A 22,640-nucleotide genomic window follows, 5' to 3' on the forward strand; every position below is an offset into this window, starting at 1 on the left:
GGGACCCAAGATGTGTTTAGAATGGCACTCTAACTTACTGCTTACTTCCCAGTACACAGTGCATACTGCCTGCTATTTCTTTTTAAGAATATTGTGTGAAATAGTATACAATATGTAACACATAATGTTTCAGAGTAGTTTGCTATAGTGTTGTCACATGACAAACATTGAACATTAAAGGTGCCCTAGAATCAAAAATTGAATTTACCTTGGTATAGTTGAATAACAAGAGTTCAGTACATGGAAAAGACATACATTGAGTTTCAAACTCCATTGCTTCCTCCTTCTTATATAAATCTCATTTGTTTAAAAGACCTCCGAAAAACAGGCGAATCTCAACATAACACCGACTGTTACGTAACAGTCGGGATCATTAATATGTATGACCCCAATGGGAGCGCATGATTTAAAGGGGCCGCAGCCTGAATCGGTGCATAGTTAATGATGCCCCAAAATAGGCAGTTAAAAAAATCAAAAAAAAAAAAAAAATCTATGGGGTATTTTGAGCTGAAACTTCACAGACACATTCAGGGGACACCTTAGACTTATATTACATCTTGTAAAAAGTGGTTCTAGTGCACCTTTAATTCAGCACAGCTGTCCAGGTTGTTACCTTACAAATAAATGTGCTAACCATTCTTTTTTATGTGCAAACCTGAGTGAAAATGTCCTTTTGACTGTTCTCACCAACAGTCTTGATCTAAGGTGCTTTGAAATCTGTATTGCAGCACTATATAAATAAAGGTGACTTGTTTTGACTTGATAAAAAATATGTCTTAGACATTAAAGTACAATTTACGAATTTACATTTATAATTGTTCCTTGAATCCAGTTCACTCACTCCGCACTCTTCACAAAGATAAAGCGCCACTTGGAGCGTGTTGCATTATGGGAAACAGTATCCCTTGTATACTGCAATATAGTACGATTTGTATGATAGTATGCTATTCCAAACACTGATTTTAGTGTTCTTGAGTTGTATTCAGCAGTTGCTGGCAAATATAGCAGGTCATCTGGGTATTCTATGCATACAGAAAACGTTTAAATTGCATGAACTGCAATCACTTCGATTAAAGACTATCAAAATTGGTAACAAGCATCCACATAGTCGTTGACGGTTTGCTTCCTGAACCTTTTACACTTTTTAATCAATAGGGGGCATTAAACACCACACGTGCTATAAGTGAATGAGCCTCTCCAGGGGTTTACAGTTGTTCTTTCTAGAAAGGAACTCGTTAACCCGGTTTCACAGAAAAGGCTTAAGCCTAGTCCCAGACTAAAATGCATGTTTGAGCTGTTTTAACTGAAAGCAACTTGCACTGACATGCCTTAAAATATGTCAGTGCCATTGTTTTGTCTCAAGATGCACACCAGTAATGTTTTTTTGTTTGTTTGTTTTTTCTAGGGCATGTTTATAAAGCTACTTAAATGTCCTAATTGAACAAGGGCATAATCATGGCTTAATCTAAACCCTGTCTGTGAAACCAGGACTTTGTGTTTCTTATATTAAGCCAGTTCTTCACCTTTTGTGGACAAAGACTCTTGCTGAAGATCAGTAGGACACTGATCTCACAAGGGCAATCAAAAACAGAGTCCTTCCATACCTCAAAAAAATAAAAAATAAAAAATAAAAAACATATTGAGCCACCCAGCCACTCAAGAACTTCTAAATGTTACATCATTCTTAGATGCTCACTTCAAAACAAACTACATCAGTCAAGACAACATCCCAAGCAAGAATGATGACAGAGATGGAAGAAGCTGCAAGAAAGGTAAGAAAATGACACTTACAGTAGAAATATGCTGAGCATTCATTTCTGTTCTGAAATTTTGTTAAAACTTAAGCAACTTGCTTGTCGTGTTTTTGAATGTTACAGGAGAAAAGATAATGTGTCACAGACTCACAGGATTTAGCAACAGCCTCGTCTGTAAAAGCAAAGACACTATCTATCTATCTATCTATCTATCTATCTATCTATCTATCTATCTATCTATCTATCTATCTATCTATCTATCTATCTATCTATCTATCTATCTATCTATCTATCTATCTATCTATCTATCTATCTATCTATCTATCTATCTATATACAGCTATGGAAAAAATTAAGAGACCACTCCAAGTTCAGAAATCAATGTTAAGTGGTCTCTTATTTTTTTCCATAGCTGTATATAGAAATTTTAATTGGTGGGTATGTACATATATACATCAAGGCTCGAAATTGCGACCATTTTAGTCGCATATGCTCCCTAAATTTATTGCGTGAGACCTCAAAATATATTTGGGAGCATGTGTGCTAGTGCAAATAATGAGGTGCGACCTGTTATAATTTTTCTGCAAAATGTTGGGAGAGGGTCCAATGACGTGAAATCCAAAAGTATTCTTATCTCTCCTCTAATAAAGCCATTTTCTTTACTCGTCTCCTGAGCCTTTCTTCCAAAATACAGATGCTAATGTATGTAAGTTAAAAAGAAGACGGGGTGATATCAAATTGAATTTATTCATGTCCTTAATGCTTTTCCCTAGGGCTTGGATCTGGGCTTCCTGCAGTGTGTGAACACCACAAAAAACTACACACAGAGGAAAAACAAATACATTTGATAGTTGGTGAGTGCATTTAAAAGCAGCCCTGTCTCTCTGTGGGTGTCTAAGGTACACATAGGGGGGTCTCTGTTATGGGTACTGACAAAAGACGAAGGTGTCTTTTTTTCTTCTTCTTTTTTTTTTTTCGGGGGTGGGGGGTTGGGGGGGGGATAGACAGCTAGCTGTGAATCAGACAGAAAAATATGCTTCTAAGTACAAATAATACAAGTTAATGCCTCCATCAACATGATTGCCTTTGATTCTCTCTCCCAGATGCAGTGAAGGATGCAGTTGTGTTGATTTATTGAGGTCACAAATCTTGTGTCTGTACCCATGATAAGTAGAGCACTGCCACAACAAAACAAATGCAGTCTCAGAGTATGCAAATGATTATTGTGCCTCATATTTCCCTTTTTTGTGGTTCTTAAGTCAAACATCATTATTACCTTTTTATCGTTAGTGATATATGAACAAACCCCTATAACCATAATTATCAAACTGTGATATGTAACTCGTTCCACACATTTGTGCTTCGGACATGCCTTTCTATGTGATCAGTCACATTTTTGGCCTGGCAGATGATAATATTTGCAAAAACATCTCAAAGACACAAAAACAGCCTGCTACAGTAAATATTAAAGGCGCAGATATACTTTGTTTTTCTAATTGTGTGTTCCCATGCACATGCTCTGTTTTCAGGAAAAAATCGAGCCGCATGGTACTGCAACTAGTTCATATTTGATGAATGATGAAATAATTCCACAATGGAAAAACATACAATTCCTTGTTCTTTTTACTTGAGCAAAATACAGTATGTATTCAATGTAAGTATTCTTACTTAGAATTTTAAAGCCATTGTCTTTGTCTCATTATCACCTAGCAAACACCCAAATATTTTGGTGATTTATTTTGTTGTAAGCACCTCTCACATTTATACAGGTAATGTACAAATCTAGTTCTTCCTCTCTTGAGGACGGGAATGTTGTGGAATTGGATTTAGTCATATAAACAAACCCGCATTCTGAACAGTAAAAATTTGAGTGTTCTCTAGTGTGCAAACCATAAGACAGTCGTTCTACCAATAAAATGAAACAAGCAGGACACCTCAATTGTCATGATAAACAAGAATGGTGTGTCTCTGTGGTTTTCCATTTGCTGTACAGCTCAGTGCAATATGAAATGTGACCTGACAGAAGGTCTCCACCATATATGAGAATCGGCTTGGAGAATCATGAATATCATTTACAGAGTATCTCTTGTGATGTGAGAGTTATTTGCTTTCTCTGATAGTGCAGAGAGGAATAAGTCTCTAGAGTGTCACAGGAATCACAACTATTTGATATTTTTCAAAACATCAGGCATTTGCTCATCGTGTGTGAGAGAGAGAAGTAGAAAGAGGTTCTGGTACTTTGATGAATTCTCACCTTTTTTTATATTGCATGTAGAAGAGACTGCCATGCTGTCCCATGGGGAAGTTGACACACGTGTTATATCAGTTAAGTTGAATTACAAAAGTGCTTGTTTTCTCTAGCAGTGGTTTTGTTTCAAATGCTTTCTTCAAAGCCCCTTTAAATCAGAGTAACTGTGCACTAAACTAAAATTTCAGTATCACCATATTTTTAGCATCAGATTCCTGTATATCATCAATATGCTGTGTAGTGGCAGATTCTCATTGTCACTAACTTATCCAGTATAATGTTTTATAGGTTTCTTTTGTCTTTTTTTTTTTTTTTTTAATATATACTTTAATAAACAAATCTGCATTAAAATATTTACTGCAATAAAAAGAATGACAACTAATTTTTTATAATTGGCATAGGCTAAGTGATTAAATGCTATTTACACTAAGTGCAAATAATGACAGATACTATTTGCACCAGTAATTATTGCAAATATTATGCAATAACAACATATTCAATACATATGACTATACTTATTAAAATCATAAATGGATGCTGCCTTATTGGGACAGTACTTGTCCCTGCCCCTAAAGCTGAAAACAAATATGTAGTTTTAGAAGAGAAAAGCAGCATTCATAACACTTGATTAAAAAAAAAAAAAAATTGTGGCCCTTGGCAGTGTTGTTTTTTTTTTTTTAATGGGGCACTGTAAAACCGATAAGTTCAGAGTACTCAATATTATTGTAGACACAGATTACCTCAAAAAACATAAGTAAAGCAACTCAAAACTTTTAAGTAAAGAATAATTATAAATAACAATTAAGTCAAACTGATTTTTTTAATATTTTGTTTTATATAATGTTTATGTCCACTGTACTTAAAACTATTGTTTACCATATGTAATGTTGTTTATTTTTCAATTATTTTGATGCAGTGGTTGTAAAACCCAATAAATTCAGATTACTCAAAACATGTCACCTAAGTAAACAGAAAAAAAAACATTTTATACATCACAAATTCGGTAATTATACTTTAATTGAAAAATTGAATAAACTAACACCTATTCTTTACAGCAAAGTGTTAGTTAGCACCAGCATGTGCTATTGCAACCATCAAAGAGATTCACTTGCATGAACTGTTAACCAACATGCAATATTTATATCCTTGAAGTTTGGCAGCCCAATTCTCGACCTAACCACAGGCACTACTCTTCACCATGATGGTAACCATAAAAACTTCAACATCACAGAAACACATTTGAAAACCAAAATAAAAGAATATTAAACAATAAAACATCTTCCCATGTATTAATCTTGTGTAAAACACACAAAATAGCACTCAATTTCAATATTTATTCCCCCTTACAGAGTGTGACGCAAAGCATGCTGGGAACTTGAAATCTGCTCTAACCCAGTTTAATGTTGAATGGACTCTTTCCATAACGTCGGTAACATTGGGCAATGAAGTGACATGGATGACAGTAAACTTAAAAATAATAATTTAAGTAAGGGTTTACTCAATGTTGAGCTACACAAAAATAAAACTAAACTCCTCATTCAGAAAATGTAATTGTTTTAAGTTCCATCAATGATGTAACAGACTTTAATTGCAGCGTACTTAATCTTTATAAGTTAGTAGTACTGTTTGGGTTGACAGTGAGTACGAAGTCAGCTAGTGAGGAGTGTTCTCCAGTCAGGTGCTGTCTATGATATAGAAACGCTGAAATTCAGTGACTGAATGCAGAGCTTTCTCAGTAGCATCTCATTTTCTGGTGGGAATAATGGTGGGAGTATAATGTCTACGTATTTGCACTTGCAAAGCAGCTGTCATGTAATTTGAGAGCACAGTTACGTTTAATCTACCACCCACCCCTTCAAGAGTAACCGAAAGAAAGAAAGAATTGCCATTTATTTCATCATTCTTGGTGAAAGCATGACAAACTTACTTGCTTTTGCTTATCTTGATGTCAGTCATCTCTCCTCAAGACCCTCAACCCTGCACCCCTTTTTTCTTGTCAAAAGTTGAGAATTGCCTAATTCAAATTTTAAGTGATTAGATAGATAGATAGATAGATAGATAGATAGATAGATAGATAGATAGATAGATAGATAGATAGATAGATAGATAGATAGATAGATAGATAGATAGATAGATAGATAGATAGATAGATAGATAGATAGATAGATAGATAGATAGATAGATAGATAGATAGATAGATAGATAGATATGTGGCCGTGTTGACTATAAAGAAACCTCAAACACAGCCAGGCATCTAAAAAAGGGATTCTTTATTTCTGACCACGTAAGAAAAAGACGCAACGTTAATGTCTGAGGTTTCTGTTTGAAGGAAGGTGTATAAAAAACATTTATACAGTGGAAAACAACAAGAAAAGAACAGAAAACGTGTTTAAACAAAGAGTTCACTACAGTGTGAATCACGACGTTCCACAAATGTACAAAAACATAACAGAAACATTATTAAAGATGCTGTCACAGTTCCAGTCATTCCCAGACTCCAGTTCCCATAATCCTCCCTGCCAATCACCTGCACTCACTCCACCAATCAGTAATCACCACACCCAGCTGCAGCACATTATCTGGACTATTTAAACCATTCTCATCCTCACACATGTTGTGAGGTCTTGTATAATCTGGTTGCAATTCTGAGCGTTTGTCATTGTGTTAGTCTGCCTGTTACTGATCCTGTCTGTTTCCCGTGTACCATTTTCTGCTGCCTGCCCTTTGGATTATCTGCTCTGTCTTTGGACTTATGATTGTTATCTGCCCGCCCTGACCTATTGCCTGTTCTCCCACTACGATTCTGCCTGCTCTCTGCCATACTGCCGTCCAAAGGCAAAGCGCAGTAACTCCACATTTGATCAAAAATGAGTTATGGCTTGAAATGGGCTTTGTAACATCTGTTCTGTATTGTGACAAAGTATCCCGGTTCAAAATTGTCCCGTTTCTGAGAAACGAGGGTGTCAAAATTGCAGTAACTACAAAATTGAAGCTAATACCAAGGCAAACCGCAGTAAGTGATGTTACTGCGTTCTAGCTTTGTTTTCCCGGCTTTGACACCCTGCGGCATGATGGTTAAACTTGCGTTAAAACGCAAATATCCAAAGACGAGAAAGGAAGATAGCAAAATATTAACTCCTAGCCAAGCAAACGACAGTTTTATAATCACTTAACATTAACTTGCTAGCTGCTAGCAAATTAGACCGATATTTTAGCCTACCTGCGCTGCTTCATTGATGGCTATACTCAACATAATCAGGGGCGGACTGGCCATCGGGAGTACCGAGTGTTTTCCCGGTTGGCCGCTGGACAATGTGGGATGGCCCGTTGCGATGTAAATATGTGTGAAGAATGAATTAAAGTAAATTTACGTAGTCCGTATCCTCCGTCAACCCAGATGAATTTTTCACGCGGGCGCGGCCGACTCACTTCAGCCAAAAAAAACTTAGTGTGCTCAGTCTCTCTAGCGCTGTCTGTCTGTCTGTCTACTGCCCACAGAAACCGAGCAGCGTGGCACTTTTACTGTTTGATTAAAAAATAAAAAAAATAAATAAACGACGGACGTTCATTTACTTCTGACCTTTTCAGATTTTTCATATTTTAATGACGTTATTCATCACACAATGGACACAGAAACATTAACTTTTTTTTAGCATGTCAGATAAGAGTGAATGTTTGTGTATCTGTTATTAGGATTTCTTCAGTAATTTCACAATCATTTGAAAATTATTCATAAACCTCGAAATATCACTTGCAAACTTATACTAAACATGGCCTAACTAAACATATTTAAGTAGCCTATGTCTCGTGTTAGGAAAGTGTCTAAAATATATCATTTTCTAATTCGTTCACATGCATTATTTTACACACTGGTGATCAAGTTTGAAATAATACTTCTTTAATGTCTTTGAAAGAGGAAGTCGGAATTTATTTGATCGAAAATACAGTCAAATAGCTGTTTTCTATGTGGATTTATTGTAAAATGTAATTTATTCCTCTGATTAAAGCTGAATTTTCAGCATCATTACTCCAGTCCTCAGAGCAATTTTAACATTCACAACATGCAAACATCAAAAAAAAAAAAAAATTAAAGTTATTAAAAACAATCAACGTGTAGTAAGAAACACAACAATAAAGTTGGACGAACACATTTAGTTTGTAGATACTGCACTTTGCTTTTGCAATAGTGTTTTAGTTGTTTAAGGTCATCCAAAGGCAGAGTTCAGTATCTACATTTTGGAGGTCAAAGGTCACATCAGTGGTCATGGTTTTTATCTATAAAAAATGTCTTCCTAAGAAGGCAATACATGAATGCATTACCACTAATTTACCTGCAACGTGTTTGACTGCCTGGTGTAAAAACTTTAAAGGCGTTTTTCTCAGTTTCAGTGTTTGCGTAGTTACTGCACTTTGCCTTTGTAGGGCAGCATACCTGTCTGCTGTTGCTCTACCATTGCCTGTCTACTACGAAAACGGTTTAATAAAAGCTTGCAAATGGATCCTACCCGAGTCCCGCTTCGTTACAGATGCATTCTCATAAGCCACACACACTTGCAAGACCAAAACTAAATACATTTAAAATTCTTCACATTTCCATTTAACATTCTTCATGTTGCTATATTCATTTTCTTAAGATATCTCTTAAGATAAATTAATAATAAAGTTGGATGAATATCGATGTCAAAAACAGTATACAATTTCCTTGGAGTGAACATATGCCTTTACAATAAAGAATAAAATAAAATACACTCTATGATGCATTGAACCATACTAGAATGCTCACGCAGCTGTCAATACACGTGCACTCACGTCTCTTCATTCTCCCCTCTGATATAATTTATCAAAAGAGAAATAATTACTATTCACTTTGTCCGCAAAATGACAACATAAACTTCAATAGAAGAACAATTAAGGCCCTGGTACACTTCAAACGAAGTGTGATGTCATTTCGAACAAAATCAGGCCAAAACGAAGTTCGTTTTGTGTTCTTTTTTGGAAGTTCGAAACAGCTTGCCAAAGTGAACTTTCAGGAAAAGTTCACTCCAGCTGCAAAACACCTTCGTACTACCACTGGTCAGTGACGATAACGTAATAAGAAGTGTGTGCTGAGGCTCCGCCTTCACTCACGTGGAACGCATCTTTGACTCATTTTGAGACTATACAACATAATTCATATGCTCTGATTTGATTGGACAAACTGTTTCTCAGTAGCACTTATAACTGCATCACTCCTATTCTCTGTAGGGTTTTCAAGACCAGAGTATGCGAGCAGTGTGGTGGAGAGTTTTGTGATTTTGCCTGGAGTTAGAAGTGGATCTAGGTGTCTAGGTTTTCTCTTGCTTCAGGATCACTCAGAGCAGGGTTCCTGTGGAGCGGGAAGTAGAAAAGAACAAAGGTCTGTAATACCAAGAGAAGGAGTAAGTCACCTGATTAGTCATATGGCCCCAAAGTGCCATTCGACTAATCACATTGGGGAGCTATTGCCTTCTAAAATTAATCTTCTTTTTTGAAAAGAAAAATTACAGTATTTAGTAATCTTTGTTAACATTAGTTAATAAAAATCAGTTCAGTTACACTGTAACCATTACAGTTTATTTTAAGGTGTCCTTGTTACAGGGAATTTACACATTTAAGTACTGACTATTATTAATTAAAAAGATGTATTTTCTATATGGTTAGAGAAAGGGTTTGATTTATGGTTAGTTGCATGTAATTATGCATACTTTACTGTGATTACTACAGTATGTGCATGTAACATATGTAACAAGGACATAAAAATAAAGTTCATTGTTAGTTCAGGTATATAAACTAATGTTTTTAACTAATGTTAACAAATGGAAAGTGTTACTAAAGTATTTCTACAAAGTGTATAACATAAAAGAGATATAAAAGAGGTATTAATTATACCCTGATTATTAACAAAATGGCAGTAAAAAAGACAGGATAACTAACAGGAAGGAAATAAAGAGCTGTAAAAAGAAATAAAGTGAAAGACTGACAGCTAATTTACAAGAGGACATCAACTACAGGTTAAATGTACAATATTTTGACACTCTTTAAAAAGTGAATATTGTTATTATGCTTTCTGTAATTATTTCTTGCAGGATGGAACTTAAGGTAAAAATAACATGACAATGTTATGTTATAATAACATGAAAATGCTATAAAAATAACATTTGTTTGGTAATGATGTAAAATAATAATAATGGGTTATACTGCACATTTCAGCAATATGTTACAAATGACAGTAAAAGCCTTTAAAAAAAAGTCACCTACATCTTGGATGCCCTGGGGGTAAGCAGATAAACATCAAATGTTCATTTTCGGGTGAACTATCCCTTTAATTTAAAAAACTGTTCTATTGCGCTTCTGATTTGGCAGTGAAATTCACTGATTTTGGGTGCGTAATGTGAAGGATTCTATGGTCCAGTTAGTATTTTCACCCCATAATGGTGGCCAAAGTGTCGCCTCTAGTGTACTCTTTGATCACGCTCTCACAACAGTTGAATTAATGAAAATTATTTATACATTTGGAAAGTAATTTGAAAAGAAAATGTATTTACTTGTTTTATTTTGGTTATGCTTGAGGAGCTGGCTTATGTACAACAGATATCTGTTGCAGAGACAAAGAAGGAGGATATTAAGAACAAAGTTTAAAACAAAAACAAGCTTGAAACTACTTTCATTTAAACACCACATCTTCACTTGTACTGTACATGTACATCTGACGCGGCCGCTAATTTTCTTTTTTTTTTTTTTTTTTTTTTTTTTTTCAAATAAATGACAGATGTTAACATTGGCATAAAGAATTGTGGGCTATCTGCAGCAGTGAAGGATACACCTCATGCATCCTCTGAATTCCTGACGCATTACAAGGTCACATTCGGAGTGTCCTACTTCCTTTTCTGAAATGACACAGCCTCAATGACGTATGCAACCTTCGAATGCGACCTCCGGAGGATGCAGCCTTCGAAATGAGACACAACTTAAAGGGGTGGTTCAATGCGATTTCACTTTTTTAACCTTAGTTAGTGTGTAATGTTGCTGCTTGAGCATAAACAGTATCTGCAAAGTTACAGTGCTGAAAGTTCAATGCAAACGGAGATATTGTCTTTTAAAGTTATGGCAGTTTAATGCTTACAAAAACGACCGGTTTGGACTACAATGAGCTTCTTCCCGGGTTGGTGACATCATAAACCCTGCAAAACACTTCCCCTGGGGAACACGCAACAAAATGGGCGAGGTCATGTTGCGCAGCATAATGAAAGCGGAAGAGTTGTGTACACCGGACGCGAGTGGCGCGACGCGTTAAAAGATAATAGAACCCATTATAATCTGTGATATGTTCTACACTGGATGCGGCACTGAAGGTAGCTTCCAGAATCTACGCGAGTTCAATGCTGGGTGGCTATTACTGAAAGATGAAGCAGTTCCCACTTTAAAAGCAGAAGCTGCTGTTTATTGACTTCAAACTGTACATTTTATTGTTTTTACATGTCTTTTAAACGTTTAGTTCTGTTGCTATTTTTGGTTGCTTCGCTAGCCATTTAGCTGTATTATAGTGCATACATCTTCAACAAATGCCAACAAACGTCTATGTTCATAGACAAACAGTTGTTCATGCTGTAAATTATACGCTACCTTTACAAAAAAACTACTACTGAGTCATTCGCCTACAGTAAAGCTTAAATCAGGATAAAACTATATATTGAAAGCTAACAAACGGTAATGACAGCATATCTAAACATTTGACACAAATACTAAATGAAATACCATTCATAAACATCCTTTAAAAGTCGCAATTGCTGTTCATCTGGGTCTCATTCGGGCTCAATTTGATACAGCAATATAATCAAATTGAGCATACAATATAACCGAAGCCCACGTAACCGGTAACAAATGGTAAGGGGCGTGGCGTTTCCGGACACTTCAGCGAATCACGATGGCTCTGGATACACTCAGAGCCATGGGCCAGCTAACCAATCTGAGCACACTGCGTATTTCGGAGGGAGTGGTTTCATAGAAGCAGGAAGTCAAATGAGCCGTTCAAATAACAGTGGAAACAGAGGTGTAGAATAAAGGTAAAATATATGAAAAATACAGCGTTTTCAAAACTCCACAAGCAGTGAAAAACTCGCAGAGACAATACGTCGACAGACAAGACAGAGCAGGTTACTTATAATATTAAACAAAGCACCAGCTTTCAATCTGTGTAGTTTTTTAAGAAATTCGAACAATAAAAAACGTTTTGTGGCTCTTTTATGTGACGTGACCATGGTTGTGACAGATTGCTGTAGCGCCTCAGCTCAAGAGGCTCGTAAACCGATCATCTCTTCCTACTATTTATAGTATCAAATAAACATGATTGAACACACAGTACGCACCATTTTTCACGTTTAAGTCCACCGAGGTTAATCTTCTAACTCCTGACTGCTTCATCGGACAAAATGGCGGATTCTGCGTTCTGATTGGTTAGATCGCTTGTCAATCAAACTCCCGGTGAAGGGACAATTGCCCCACCTGACATCAATTGTAGTGGTTTTGATAACTTCACAATAAAACCAGCTGTTTCTTGAATATTCTTAGTAGTGCATGGTACTGCAAAGAATTCACCATGAATTCAAAGAATTGGCAAAAAGCAAACACAGCACACCACCCAAAACACACCATACCTACTGTGAAGCATGGTGGTGGCAGCATTATATTGTGAGGGTGTTTCTCTTCAGCAGGGACTGGGCAATTGGTCTGGATTGAACGGATGGATGCTGCCAAGTATGGAGGACCAAATTACTCAAAATGAAATAATTAATTCAATAAAACATTAATTTAATGTAACTGAATTAATTCTGAAATAATTAAATAACTCATTTATTTAATTATTAATTCAATTATTAAATAAATCAATAAATAAATGCATTATTTATTTTGTAAAATTCCATGAAAACACTTGTTCGATATATTAAACAATATCCTCTTTCACACTCTATTATTGTGTTTAAATGTATATTTTATCATAATTAAATGTGCTTTTTCAAAAATTGGTTTCAATTTGGAGAACGAACAAGACACGACAAATCGATCTTTGTGTGTGGTTGGTGACATTAGTCACGGAACGCCATGTTCCATGTTTGTGTGCATTTTGTTTTGTGATTAAACCGGAAAGAATAGATAGACCCTCCGCAGCGGCATTAGCAATAGATTGATGCACGCCGTCGTCTGTGTGAAGACTGTGCACGAACCAAAATAGAACGTTCCGCCACTGATAACAGTGGCAATAACGAACACTCAGCATATCAAAATCAACACATCTCTGCGCCAGATCGCCTCTTTTTAACACAAATGTTAATGTCAACTGGATATGTTTCATTTGCATTAGGTATATATATGTACAGTGAGATTTAAAAAAAAAAAAAAAAAAAGTGGTAGGGACAACATCGACCCTGGCAAAATGTGGTGGGGACATCACATGTCCTACCTGCAAATATTGCCTGTCACATAACTACTCATCTACAAGAACTCTGCGTTCAGTGCTGGTAAAGTGTTCCATATATAGGCTAGTCATAAATTTCTAGATCCTCTGATGAACTTATTGCCACTAGCAGATCCATTATGTCGTCTAATCCAGGTAAAAGAGCATCACCAAACAAAACATTCCCTTCTTCTTCATCTGCAAATGAAAGCAATTTTTTTTTAACTTTTTCAAATGTCCTACAGCCATATTAATTCCCAAGGCTTAGCCAATTAGCACCAAGCACCGCCCACTGCCTGTTGATTGGCATTTGTGAAATGTCCTCTATTATTATAAAAAGAATCTTTGGGAAAATCCTGCTTTGTAAATACAGGATTCGTCAAATAGGTGTCATTCGTAAATTCAGCATATAGTTATGAAAAACGGCCTTTATGAAAAAATAATTTAAACAATAAAAGTGAAAGAGGATTTTGTAAAATATATTAAACAATAAATGTTGTGTTTTCTTGGAATTTTACAAAATAAATAGATACATTTATTTATTGAATTAATTATTAATTCATTAAATTACTTGAATAATTATTAAATTATTTCAGAATAAACTGGTACATTTAATTGGTGTTTTATTGAATTCATTATTTCTTTAATTATTTAATTTTGAGTAATTTGGTACTCCATAGCCAAGTACTTCAAATTCTTGAGAAAAATATGTCCATCTGCTAGACAACTGAAGAGGGGCAGGTCATTCATCTTACAACACGACAATTTAAGCATCAGCGTTAGTTCAGGCAGGCCTCGTAGTCAAGCTCCGCTATCAGCTGATTCTCAAATTCCAACCCCACCCATATCAGCTGATCCAATTTCTATGGACTCCATTGGCAACTCTAAAATAAGGCGCATTACTTAAACGCAGCTTCCGTCTCTCTGCCTGCTTGGCTGCTTCCACTGCACACTGCTTGCAACCCACTTCCTCCCCAGCTCCTCCTTAAACTTGTGTATAACGTAATCAGTGTCATTCTGTTGTCATTGATGCATGCTCTGTTCTCAATAGGGGGATTTTCTGCTGCTCTCCCAGTTAAAAAATGGGAGGTTGTCCCCAGAAGCTGCTGCTGTTCCCGGTCTTGGCTTTCATGGAGCTCATGAAAGGACGGGGAATTTAGAACAGAGCCATACCGCCAAATTGTAACTTTAGCAAATATGCCAATAAAAAATGGACTAAATTTTGTCTCTTGTAATTTTTGACTTAAGTGGTCCTGACTGAATTATCCTAAACAAACTGCCAAAAGAACAACACTTAAGGTTTGGAAGGTGAATGTCCTTGAGTGGTCAACCCTTACGGAGCAAAAGTAAATGGGAATATACTGCAAAATATAATGTGATATATTACATAATACGTTACCATATATGGAAACTAGTGCTTATATTTTTCAATATATGCATTGGCCAAGAATGGTTATATATTGATACATATAAAATATTTATAAATGAAGACAAAAATAGCATTACATAAAGTTTATCCTTTATTGTGTACATATATTGCACATACATGTTCCCATGTGAATGTATTGTACACACACATATATACACACATTCATGGTATGAGTTACAATCAGTGGTTACAACAGACTTCCAGTTCCCAGCATGCTTTGCTTCTGATTGTTAAATGAGAGTAAATGTTAACATTAAGTACTATTTCATGTGTTTTGCTCAATATTGATATGGGGGTGATCTGTTAGTGTTTAAAGTTGTATTTTGGAATTTAAAAGGTTTTCTGGTATGTGTGAGTATTTGGGGTTACCATTGTGCTGAAGAGTGGAGCATGTGGTTAGGATGACAATTGGCTGAACATCATTAAGACTATAATTACTTTATTTGAAAAGTAATGGTTGTGCATGTTATAGCATGGTGATAGTCTCTTTGGTAAAAAAAAATACATGCAGTACATGCAGGTGTGCTTCTGTTAACAAACTTGAAAATATGAACATTTAAAATGTAAATAATTATAAAATATAATAAATGTGTTACATAATATATTTTACCATATACATGTTTATACCTCATGAGTAAATATATCTGCAATATATAATGCATGCAGTACCATATCTGATCACATATAAATCTATATATATTATGAAGTATATCCCTCTACAGCACAGCGTTGCCCTCAGGCAATGGAAAGTTTTCTTAAGCCCTATGTTTAGTAAATTTTTCTTTAGATGATTACAACCAATTAGAAAGGTTGAGAAAGTACCAAATAACAGGGATTTTTTTTCTTCTTTTTTTTTATCGATAAAATGTTCCCAAATGAACCAAAAAATTATGTGAAATATTTTTTTTTTTCATGTGCCATCAACATGTGTGCAGTAGAGGGATATTACTGAATATAAGATTGCATACATTATAATATATTAGTAAATATTATCACATATTTTTCAATATATGTAAAGCGGCAATTCTTTATGTATTATTCAATATATTGTAATATATTTACACAATATATTTTTTCTGTATATTTTCAAATATACTATTAAATCATGCTATATATTTATCATTCATATATAGGGAAATATATTTCTATATAAATATATTATGTAACACTGTTTCTGTCTAAAAATTGTTTTTTTGGGGGGCTGAACACAGCCCAGATTAATGCAATAAATCTAATGAACAGTCAGTATAGTACTGCTCCATAAAATGTATTCTGACTTCTCAAATAGAATCAAAATTAATGTATTTTAATTAATCCCAAAAAGCAATTTGTGTGCTGTTTTTTGTTTCAGAAATCACAGTATATAAAAAGTAAATATGAATGAAATGGCAGTTGTCATGATCAGATACTGGTGACACCTGAATGTAATAATTGAGTATTACATGTTTCCATGGCAACTGATTGTCAGGAAACAATTGGTAGTAGCAGTTCCTGACACTATAAAAAGTCCATTTTATCATCACTAATCTGTGTTGGGGTGCAAGTATGTTTTTTATGATTTTGTAGTGGTATTGCTGAGGTGGTTAGTTGCTGATTCTAGGCTGGACATGGAGGTTACCAGTATCCGACTCTTAAGGTATGATGTTAAATTGTAGTTTTTTTTTTTTTTTAAGCAAAAAGTGTCTTACAAGTTGTTGTTTTTTTTTTCAGCTTTTCTCTGGCACTTCTTAATCTTTGTGTCCATGGCCATATTGGAAGTGGTAAGGTTTATTCAGGCAAATTCTATAATTCCTGTTTGTCAACATGTCTGGCTGATTCCCTTACGCCCACGTCCACCCCCCCCCCCCTCTTTTTTTTTTTTTTTTTCTTAGTTGCTGGCTTTGTCAGGATTGGAGGTTATCCTGCATACAATGAGGCTGGTCAGAGTTCCTATAGCTGGTATGGCCATGAACATGTATCGGATCCCATTAGTCCTCAAAGATCTAAGAATATCACTTACAGTGCCGCACAAGTTAAGGGTGTGTATAGCAGTGTAAGCTATAGTGCTCAAAATGGCTCTTCTGGTTTTGGACCAATGACTAACGTATATAAGCCTGGTTCTGATTCTGATGCTAGAAGTCAAGTTCACGGATCTCTAGTGTCTTCAGCTGGTAGCGGCAGTCTTTTACCCATTGCAGTGGCCACGGAATCGGAACGTATGAGCACTGAGTCTCTACCCAAGCCAGCGCAGCTAAACTATCAAACTCTAGGGCAGTCTAGTAGCGAGTCTGTGGCATCTAGTAGGCAGCAAATGGTGCAGACCAGCTCCCAGTCCAGTGGCCAGTTAGTGCAAGTCCACTACCAGTCTTCAGTGCAGCCTATTGTCAAGCCTCATAAAAGTAGATTTCAAGTTGGTTCTAGGTGGTTTTCTGGTACCCTGCCAGTGCTCAGTGGGCAGCAACTAGTGCAGTCAAGCAATGATTCCACAGTTCAGCCTAATGATGTGCAACTAGCACAGGCAAGATTCCAACCTGTGGCCCTGCTCAGCCTCCAACAATCATCTCAAGCCAGCAGCCAGAACTTGGAACAAACTGTCTCTCAATCTGTGGACCAGTCCAGTGCTCTGCCAGCAGCACAAGCCAGCAACCAGTCTGTGGACCAGTCCAACATCCAACACCAAGCCCAATCCAGTGCTCAGTCTGTGGACCAGTCCAGTGGCCTGCCATCAGCACAAGCCAGCAACCAGTCTGTGGAACAGTCCAACATCCAACACCAAGCCCAATCCAGCTTCCAGTCTTTGTCCCAGCCAGGTGGCCAACAACCAGGACAGGCCCTCTACCAGTCTGTTGCCCAGCCCAGTGGCCTGCAGTCAGCACAAGCCAGCTACCCTTCTGTGGTCCAGCCTAGTGGCTTGCAGTCAGCACAAGCCTTTTACCAGTCTATGTCCAGGCCCAGTGGCCCACTACCAGGACAGGCCCTCTACCAGTCTGTGTCCAGGCCCAGTGGCGAACGAGGACGGGTCCTCTACCAGTCTGTGTCTCGGCCCAGTGGCCTGCTGTCAGCACAAGCCTCTTACCAGTCTGTGTCCAGGCTCAGTGGCAAACGAGGACAGGCCCTCTACCAGTCTGTGTCCCAGCCCAGTGACCTGCAGTCAGCGCAAGCCAGCTACCCATCTACTGTCCAGCCCAGTGGTCTGCAGTCAGCACTAGCCAACTACCCATCTACTGTCCAGCCTAGTGGTCTGCAGTCAGCACAAGCCAGCTACCCATCTACTGTCCAGCCCAGTGGCCTGCAGTCAGCACAAGCCAGCTACCCATCTACTGTCCAGCCCAGTGGCCTTCAGTCAGCACAAGCCTCTAACCAGTCTGTGTCCAGGCCCAGTACCCTCCAGTCAGCACAAACCTCTAACCTGTCTGTGTCCATGCCTAGTGACCTGCAGTCAGCACAAGCCTCTAACCAGTCTGTGTCCAGGCCCAGTGGCCCACAAGCAGGACAGGCCCTCTACCAGTCTGTGTCCAGGCCCAGTGGCCCACAAGCAGGACAGGCCCTCTACCAGTCTGTGTCCAGGCCCAGTGGCCCACAAGCAGGACAGGCCCTCTACCAGTCTGTGTCTAGGCCCAGTGGCCCACAACCAGGACAGGCCTTCTACCAGTCTCTGTCCCAGCCCAGTGGCCTGCATTCAGCACAAGCCGGCTACCCATCTGCTGTCCAGCCAAGTAGCCTGGAGTCAGCACAAGCCATGTACCAGTCTGTGTCCAGGCTCAGTGACCTGCAGTCAGCACAAGCCAGCTACCCATCTACTGTCCAGCCCAATGGCCCACAACCAGGACAGGCCCTCTACCAGTCTGTGTCTAGGCCCAGTGACCTGCAGTCAGCACAAGCCTCTTACCAGTCTGTGTCCAGGCCCAGTGGCCCACAACCAGGACAGGCCCTCTACCAGTCTCTGTCCAGGCCCAGTGACCTGCATTCAGCACAAGCCAGCTACCCATCTGCTGTCCAGCCCAGTGGCCAGCAGTCAGCACAAGCCAGCTACTCATCTGCCCAGCCCAGTGGTCTACAACCAGGACAGGCCCTCTACCAGTCTGTGTCCAGGCTCGGTGGCAAACGAGGACAGGCCCTCTACCAGTCTGTGCAGGCCACTGGGCAAGGACAGTCCGCACAAGCCAGCTACCCATCTGCTGTCCAGCCCAGTGGCCAGCAGTCAGCACTAGCCAGCTACTCGTCTGTCCATCCCAGTGGCCTACAACCAGGACAGGCCCTCTACCAGTCTGTGTCCTTTCCCAGTGGCAAACGAGGACAGGCCCTCTACCAGTCTCTGTCCAGGCCCAGTGGCTTGCAGTCAGCACAAGCCAGCTACCCATCTACTGTCCAGCCCAGTGGCCCACAACCAGGACAGGCCCTCTACCAGTCTCTGTCCAGGCCCAGTGACCTGCATTCAGCACAAGCCAGCTACCCATCTGCTGTCCAGCCCAGTGGCCAGCAGTCAGCACTAGCCAGCTACTCGTCTGTCCAGCCCAGTGGCCTACAACCAGGACAGACCCTCTACCAGTCTCTGTCCAGGCCCAGTGACCTGCATTCAGCACAAGCCAGCTACCCATCTGCTGTCCAGCCCAGTGGCCAGCAGTCAGCACAAGCCAGCTACTCGTCTGTCCAGCCCAGTGGCAAACGAGGACAGGCCCTCTACCAGTCTCTGTCCAGGCCCAGTGGCTTGCAGTCAGCACAAGCCATCTACTCATCTACTGTCCAGCCCAGTGACCTGCATTCAGCACAAGCCAGCTACCCATCTGCTGTCCAGCCCAGTGGCCAGCAGTCAGCACTAGCCAGCTACTCGTCTGTCCAGCCCAGTGGCCTACAACCAGGACAGACCCTCTTCCAGTCTCTGTCCAGGCCCAGTGACCTGCATTCAGCACAAGCAGGCTACCCATCTGCTGTCCAGCCCAGTGGCCAGCAGTCAGCACTAGCCAGCTACTCGTCTGTCCAGCCCATTGGCCTACAATCAGGACAGGCCCTCTACCAGTCTGTGTCCTTGCCCAGTGGCAAACGAGGACAGGCCCTCTACCAGTCTCTGTCCAGGCCCAGTGGCTTGCATTCAGCACAAGCCAGCTACCCATCTACTGTCCAGCCCAGTGGCCCACAACCAGGACAGGCCCTCTACCAGTCTGTGTCCAGGCTCGGTGGCAAACGAGGACAGGCCCTCTACCAGTCTGTGCAGGCCACTGGGCAAGGACAGTCCGCACAAGCCAGCTACCCATCTGCTGTCCAGCCCAGTGGCCAGCAGTCAGCACTAGCCAGCTACTCGTCTGTCCATCCCAGTGGCCTACAACCAGGACAGGCCCTCTACCAGTCTGTGTCCTTTCCCAGTGGCAAACGAGGACAGGCCCTCTACCAGTCTCTGTCCAGGCCCAGTGGCTTGCAGTCAGCACAAGCCAGCTACCCATCTGCTGTCCAGCCCAGTGGCCAGCAGTCAGTACTAGCCAGCTACTCGTCTGTCCAGCCCAGTGGCCTACAACCAGGACAGACCCTCTACCAGTCTCTGTCCAGGCCCAGTGACCTGCATTCAGCACAAGCCAGCTACCCATCTGCTGTCCAGCCCAGTGGCCAGCAGTCAGCACAAGCCAGCTACTCGTCTGTCCAGCCCAGTGGCAAACGAGGACAGGCCCTCTACCAGTCTCTGTCCAGGCCCAGTGGCTTGCAGTCAGCACAAGCCATCTACTCATCTACTGTCCAGCCCAGTGACCTGCATTCAGCACAAGCCAGCTACCCATCTGCTGTCCAGCCCAGTGGCCAGCAGTCAGCACTAGCCAGCTACTCGTCTGTCCAGCCCAGTGGCCTACAACCAGGACAGACCCTCTACCAGTCTCTGTCCAGGCCCAGTGACCTGCATTCAGCACAAGCAGGCTACCCATCTGCTGTCCAGCCCAGTGGCCAGCAGTCAGCACTAGCCAGCTACTTGTCTGTCCAGCCCATTGGCCTACAATCAGGACAGGCCCTCTACCAGTCTGTGTCCTTGCCCAGTGGCAAACGAGGACAGGCCCTCTACCAGTCTCTGTCCAGGCCCAGTGGCTTGCATTCAGCACAAGCCAGCTACCCATCTACTGTCCAGCCCAGTGGCCCACAACCAGGACAGGCCCTCTACCAATCTCTGTCCAGGCCCAGTGACCTGCATTCAGCACAAGCCAGCTACCCATCTGCTGTCCAGCCCAGTGGCCAGCAGTCAGCACTAGCCAGCTACTCGTCTGTCCAGCCCAGTGGCCTACAACCAGGACAGGCCCTCTACCAGTCTGTATCCAGGCTCAGTGGCCCACAACCAGGACAGGCCCTCTACCAGTCTGTGTCCAGGCCCAGTGACCTGCAGTCAGTACAAGCCAGCTACCCATCTGCTGTCGAGCCCAGTGGCCTGCTGTCAGCACAAGCCTCTTACCAGTCTGTGTCTAGGCTCAGTGGCAAACGAGAACAGGCCCTCTACCAGTCTGAGACCAGGCCTAATGGCCCACAACCAGGACAGGCCTTCTACCAGTCTCTGTCCCAGCCCAGTGACCTGCAGTCGGCACAAGCTCATTACCTGTCTGTTCAACACCAACCAGGACAGGCCAGCTACTGGTCCTTGCCCCAATCCAGTAGCCAGCAGCCAGCACAATTCCACTACCAATCCGTGTCCCAGCAGCCTGGATTCCAGGTCTTTTCTGTGCCAGAGCAGCCAAGTTATGGGTCTCATTCCAGTCTTGGTTCCCAATCTCCAGAGCAACCCAGTAATGTACCTCTTTCTTCAAGCTATAAGTCTGTGATGCAATCTTTCAAGCCTGGTTTTCAAGATCCAGCACCTCCACCCTCTCAGACTACTCAAAACAATTTATCTCTAGGCATATTGAGGTTGTTGAAACAAGTGAAGTCTTAGCTGCTTGCTTTTGCTGCTTTTTCTTAATTTGGTCTTTGTTTTTGAAAAATAAATATCATTTATAAAATAGGATTGTGTTTTGGTGTTTACTACTGGGAAGTCTCTTTTGGCCTGAAAGTCTTCAGTATTGTTTGTGCTGCATTCAAGTGACAACATTATGGGGAAACGTGTGTATATTTAATATATATGCATTGGCCATGAATGGCTAAATACTAATGCATACAAAATATTTATAAATGAAGACAAATTACATAAAGTTGTATCCTTTGTGTACATATTGCACGTGTTCCCATATAAATGTGAATGTATTGTACTCGCACATATACACATTCATGGAATGGGTTACAATCAGTGGTTACAACAGACTTCTAGTTCCCATCATTGGGATCTTATTGTAAAAGAGTTAAAGTTAAATGCTGTTTCATGTGTTTTGCTCAATATTGATATAGGGGGGAGATCTGTTAGTGTTTAAAGTTGTATTCTGGAATTTAAAAGGTTTTCTGGTATGTTTTTGTTTTTGGGGTTACCATTGTGCTGAAGAGTAGAGCCTGTGGTTAGGACGACAATTGGCTGGATAACAAAGACTATAATTTAATCTAAAAAGCAATGGCTGTGCATGCTATGGCACAGTGATAGTCTCTTTGGTTGAAACTTTAGTACATGCAGGTGTGCTTTTGTAACTAACTTGAAAAATGAACATTTAAAATGTAAATAATTATAAAATGGTACATGATATATTTTACCATGTTTACACCTCATGAGTAAATATATCCGCAATATATAATGCATGCAGTACCATATCTGGGGCCCGTTCTTCATACATCGCTAACTCAGTTAGCTGGATTTGATTGTTGACGATTTGGCATG

General features: G+C 40.1%; 1 protein-coding gene across 1 annotated transcript; it reads left to right on the forward strand.

Annotated features, from left to right (window-relative positions):
* Positions 1-16,973: 16,973 nt before the first annotated feature.
* LOC137013775 (ice nucleation protein-like) lies at positions 16,974-21,773 on the forward strand. The gene has a single exon (XM_067377703.1). It carries the CDS (start codon positions 16,974-16,976, stop codon positions 21,771-21,773), a length of 4,800 nt encoding a protein of 1,599 aa, XP_067233804.1.
* The last annotated feature ends 867 nt before the right edge of the window (positions 21,774-22,640 follow it).

This window comes from Chanodichthys erythropterus, chromosome 23 (assembly GCF_024489055.1).
Source record: "Chanodichthys erythropterus isolate Z2021 chromosome 23, ASM2448905v1, whole genome shotgun sequence".
Lineage (NCBI taxonomy): Eukaryota > Metazoa > Chordata > Actinopteri > Cypriniformes > Xenocyprididae > Chanodichthys > Chanodichthys erythropterus.

What these genes read in the sequence shown, in the direction of transcription:
- LOC137013775 (XM_067377703.1), top strand. Translation starts at nt 16,974, where the DNA reads ATGACTAACGTATATAAGCCTGGTTCTGATTCTGATGCTAGAAGTCAA.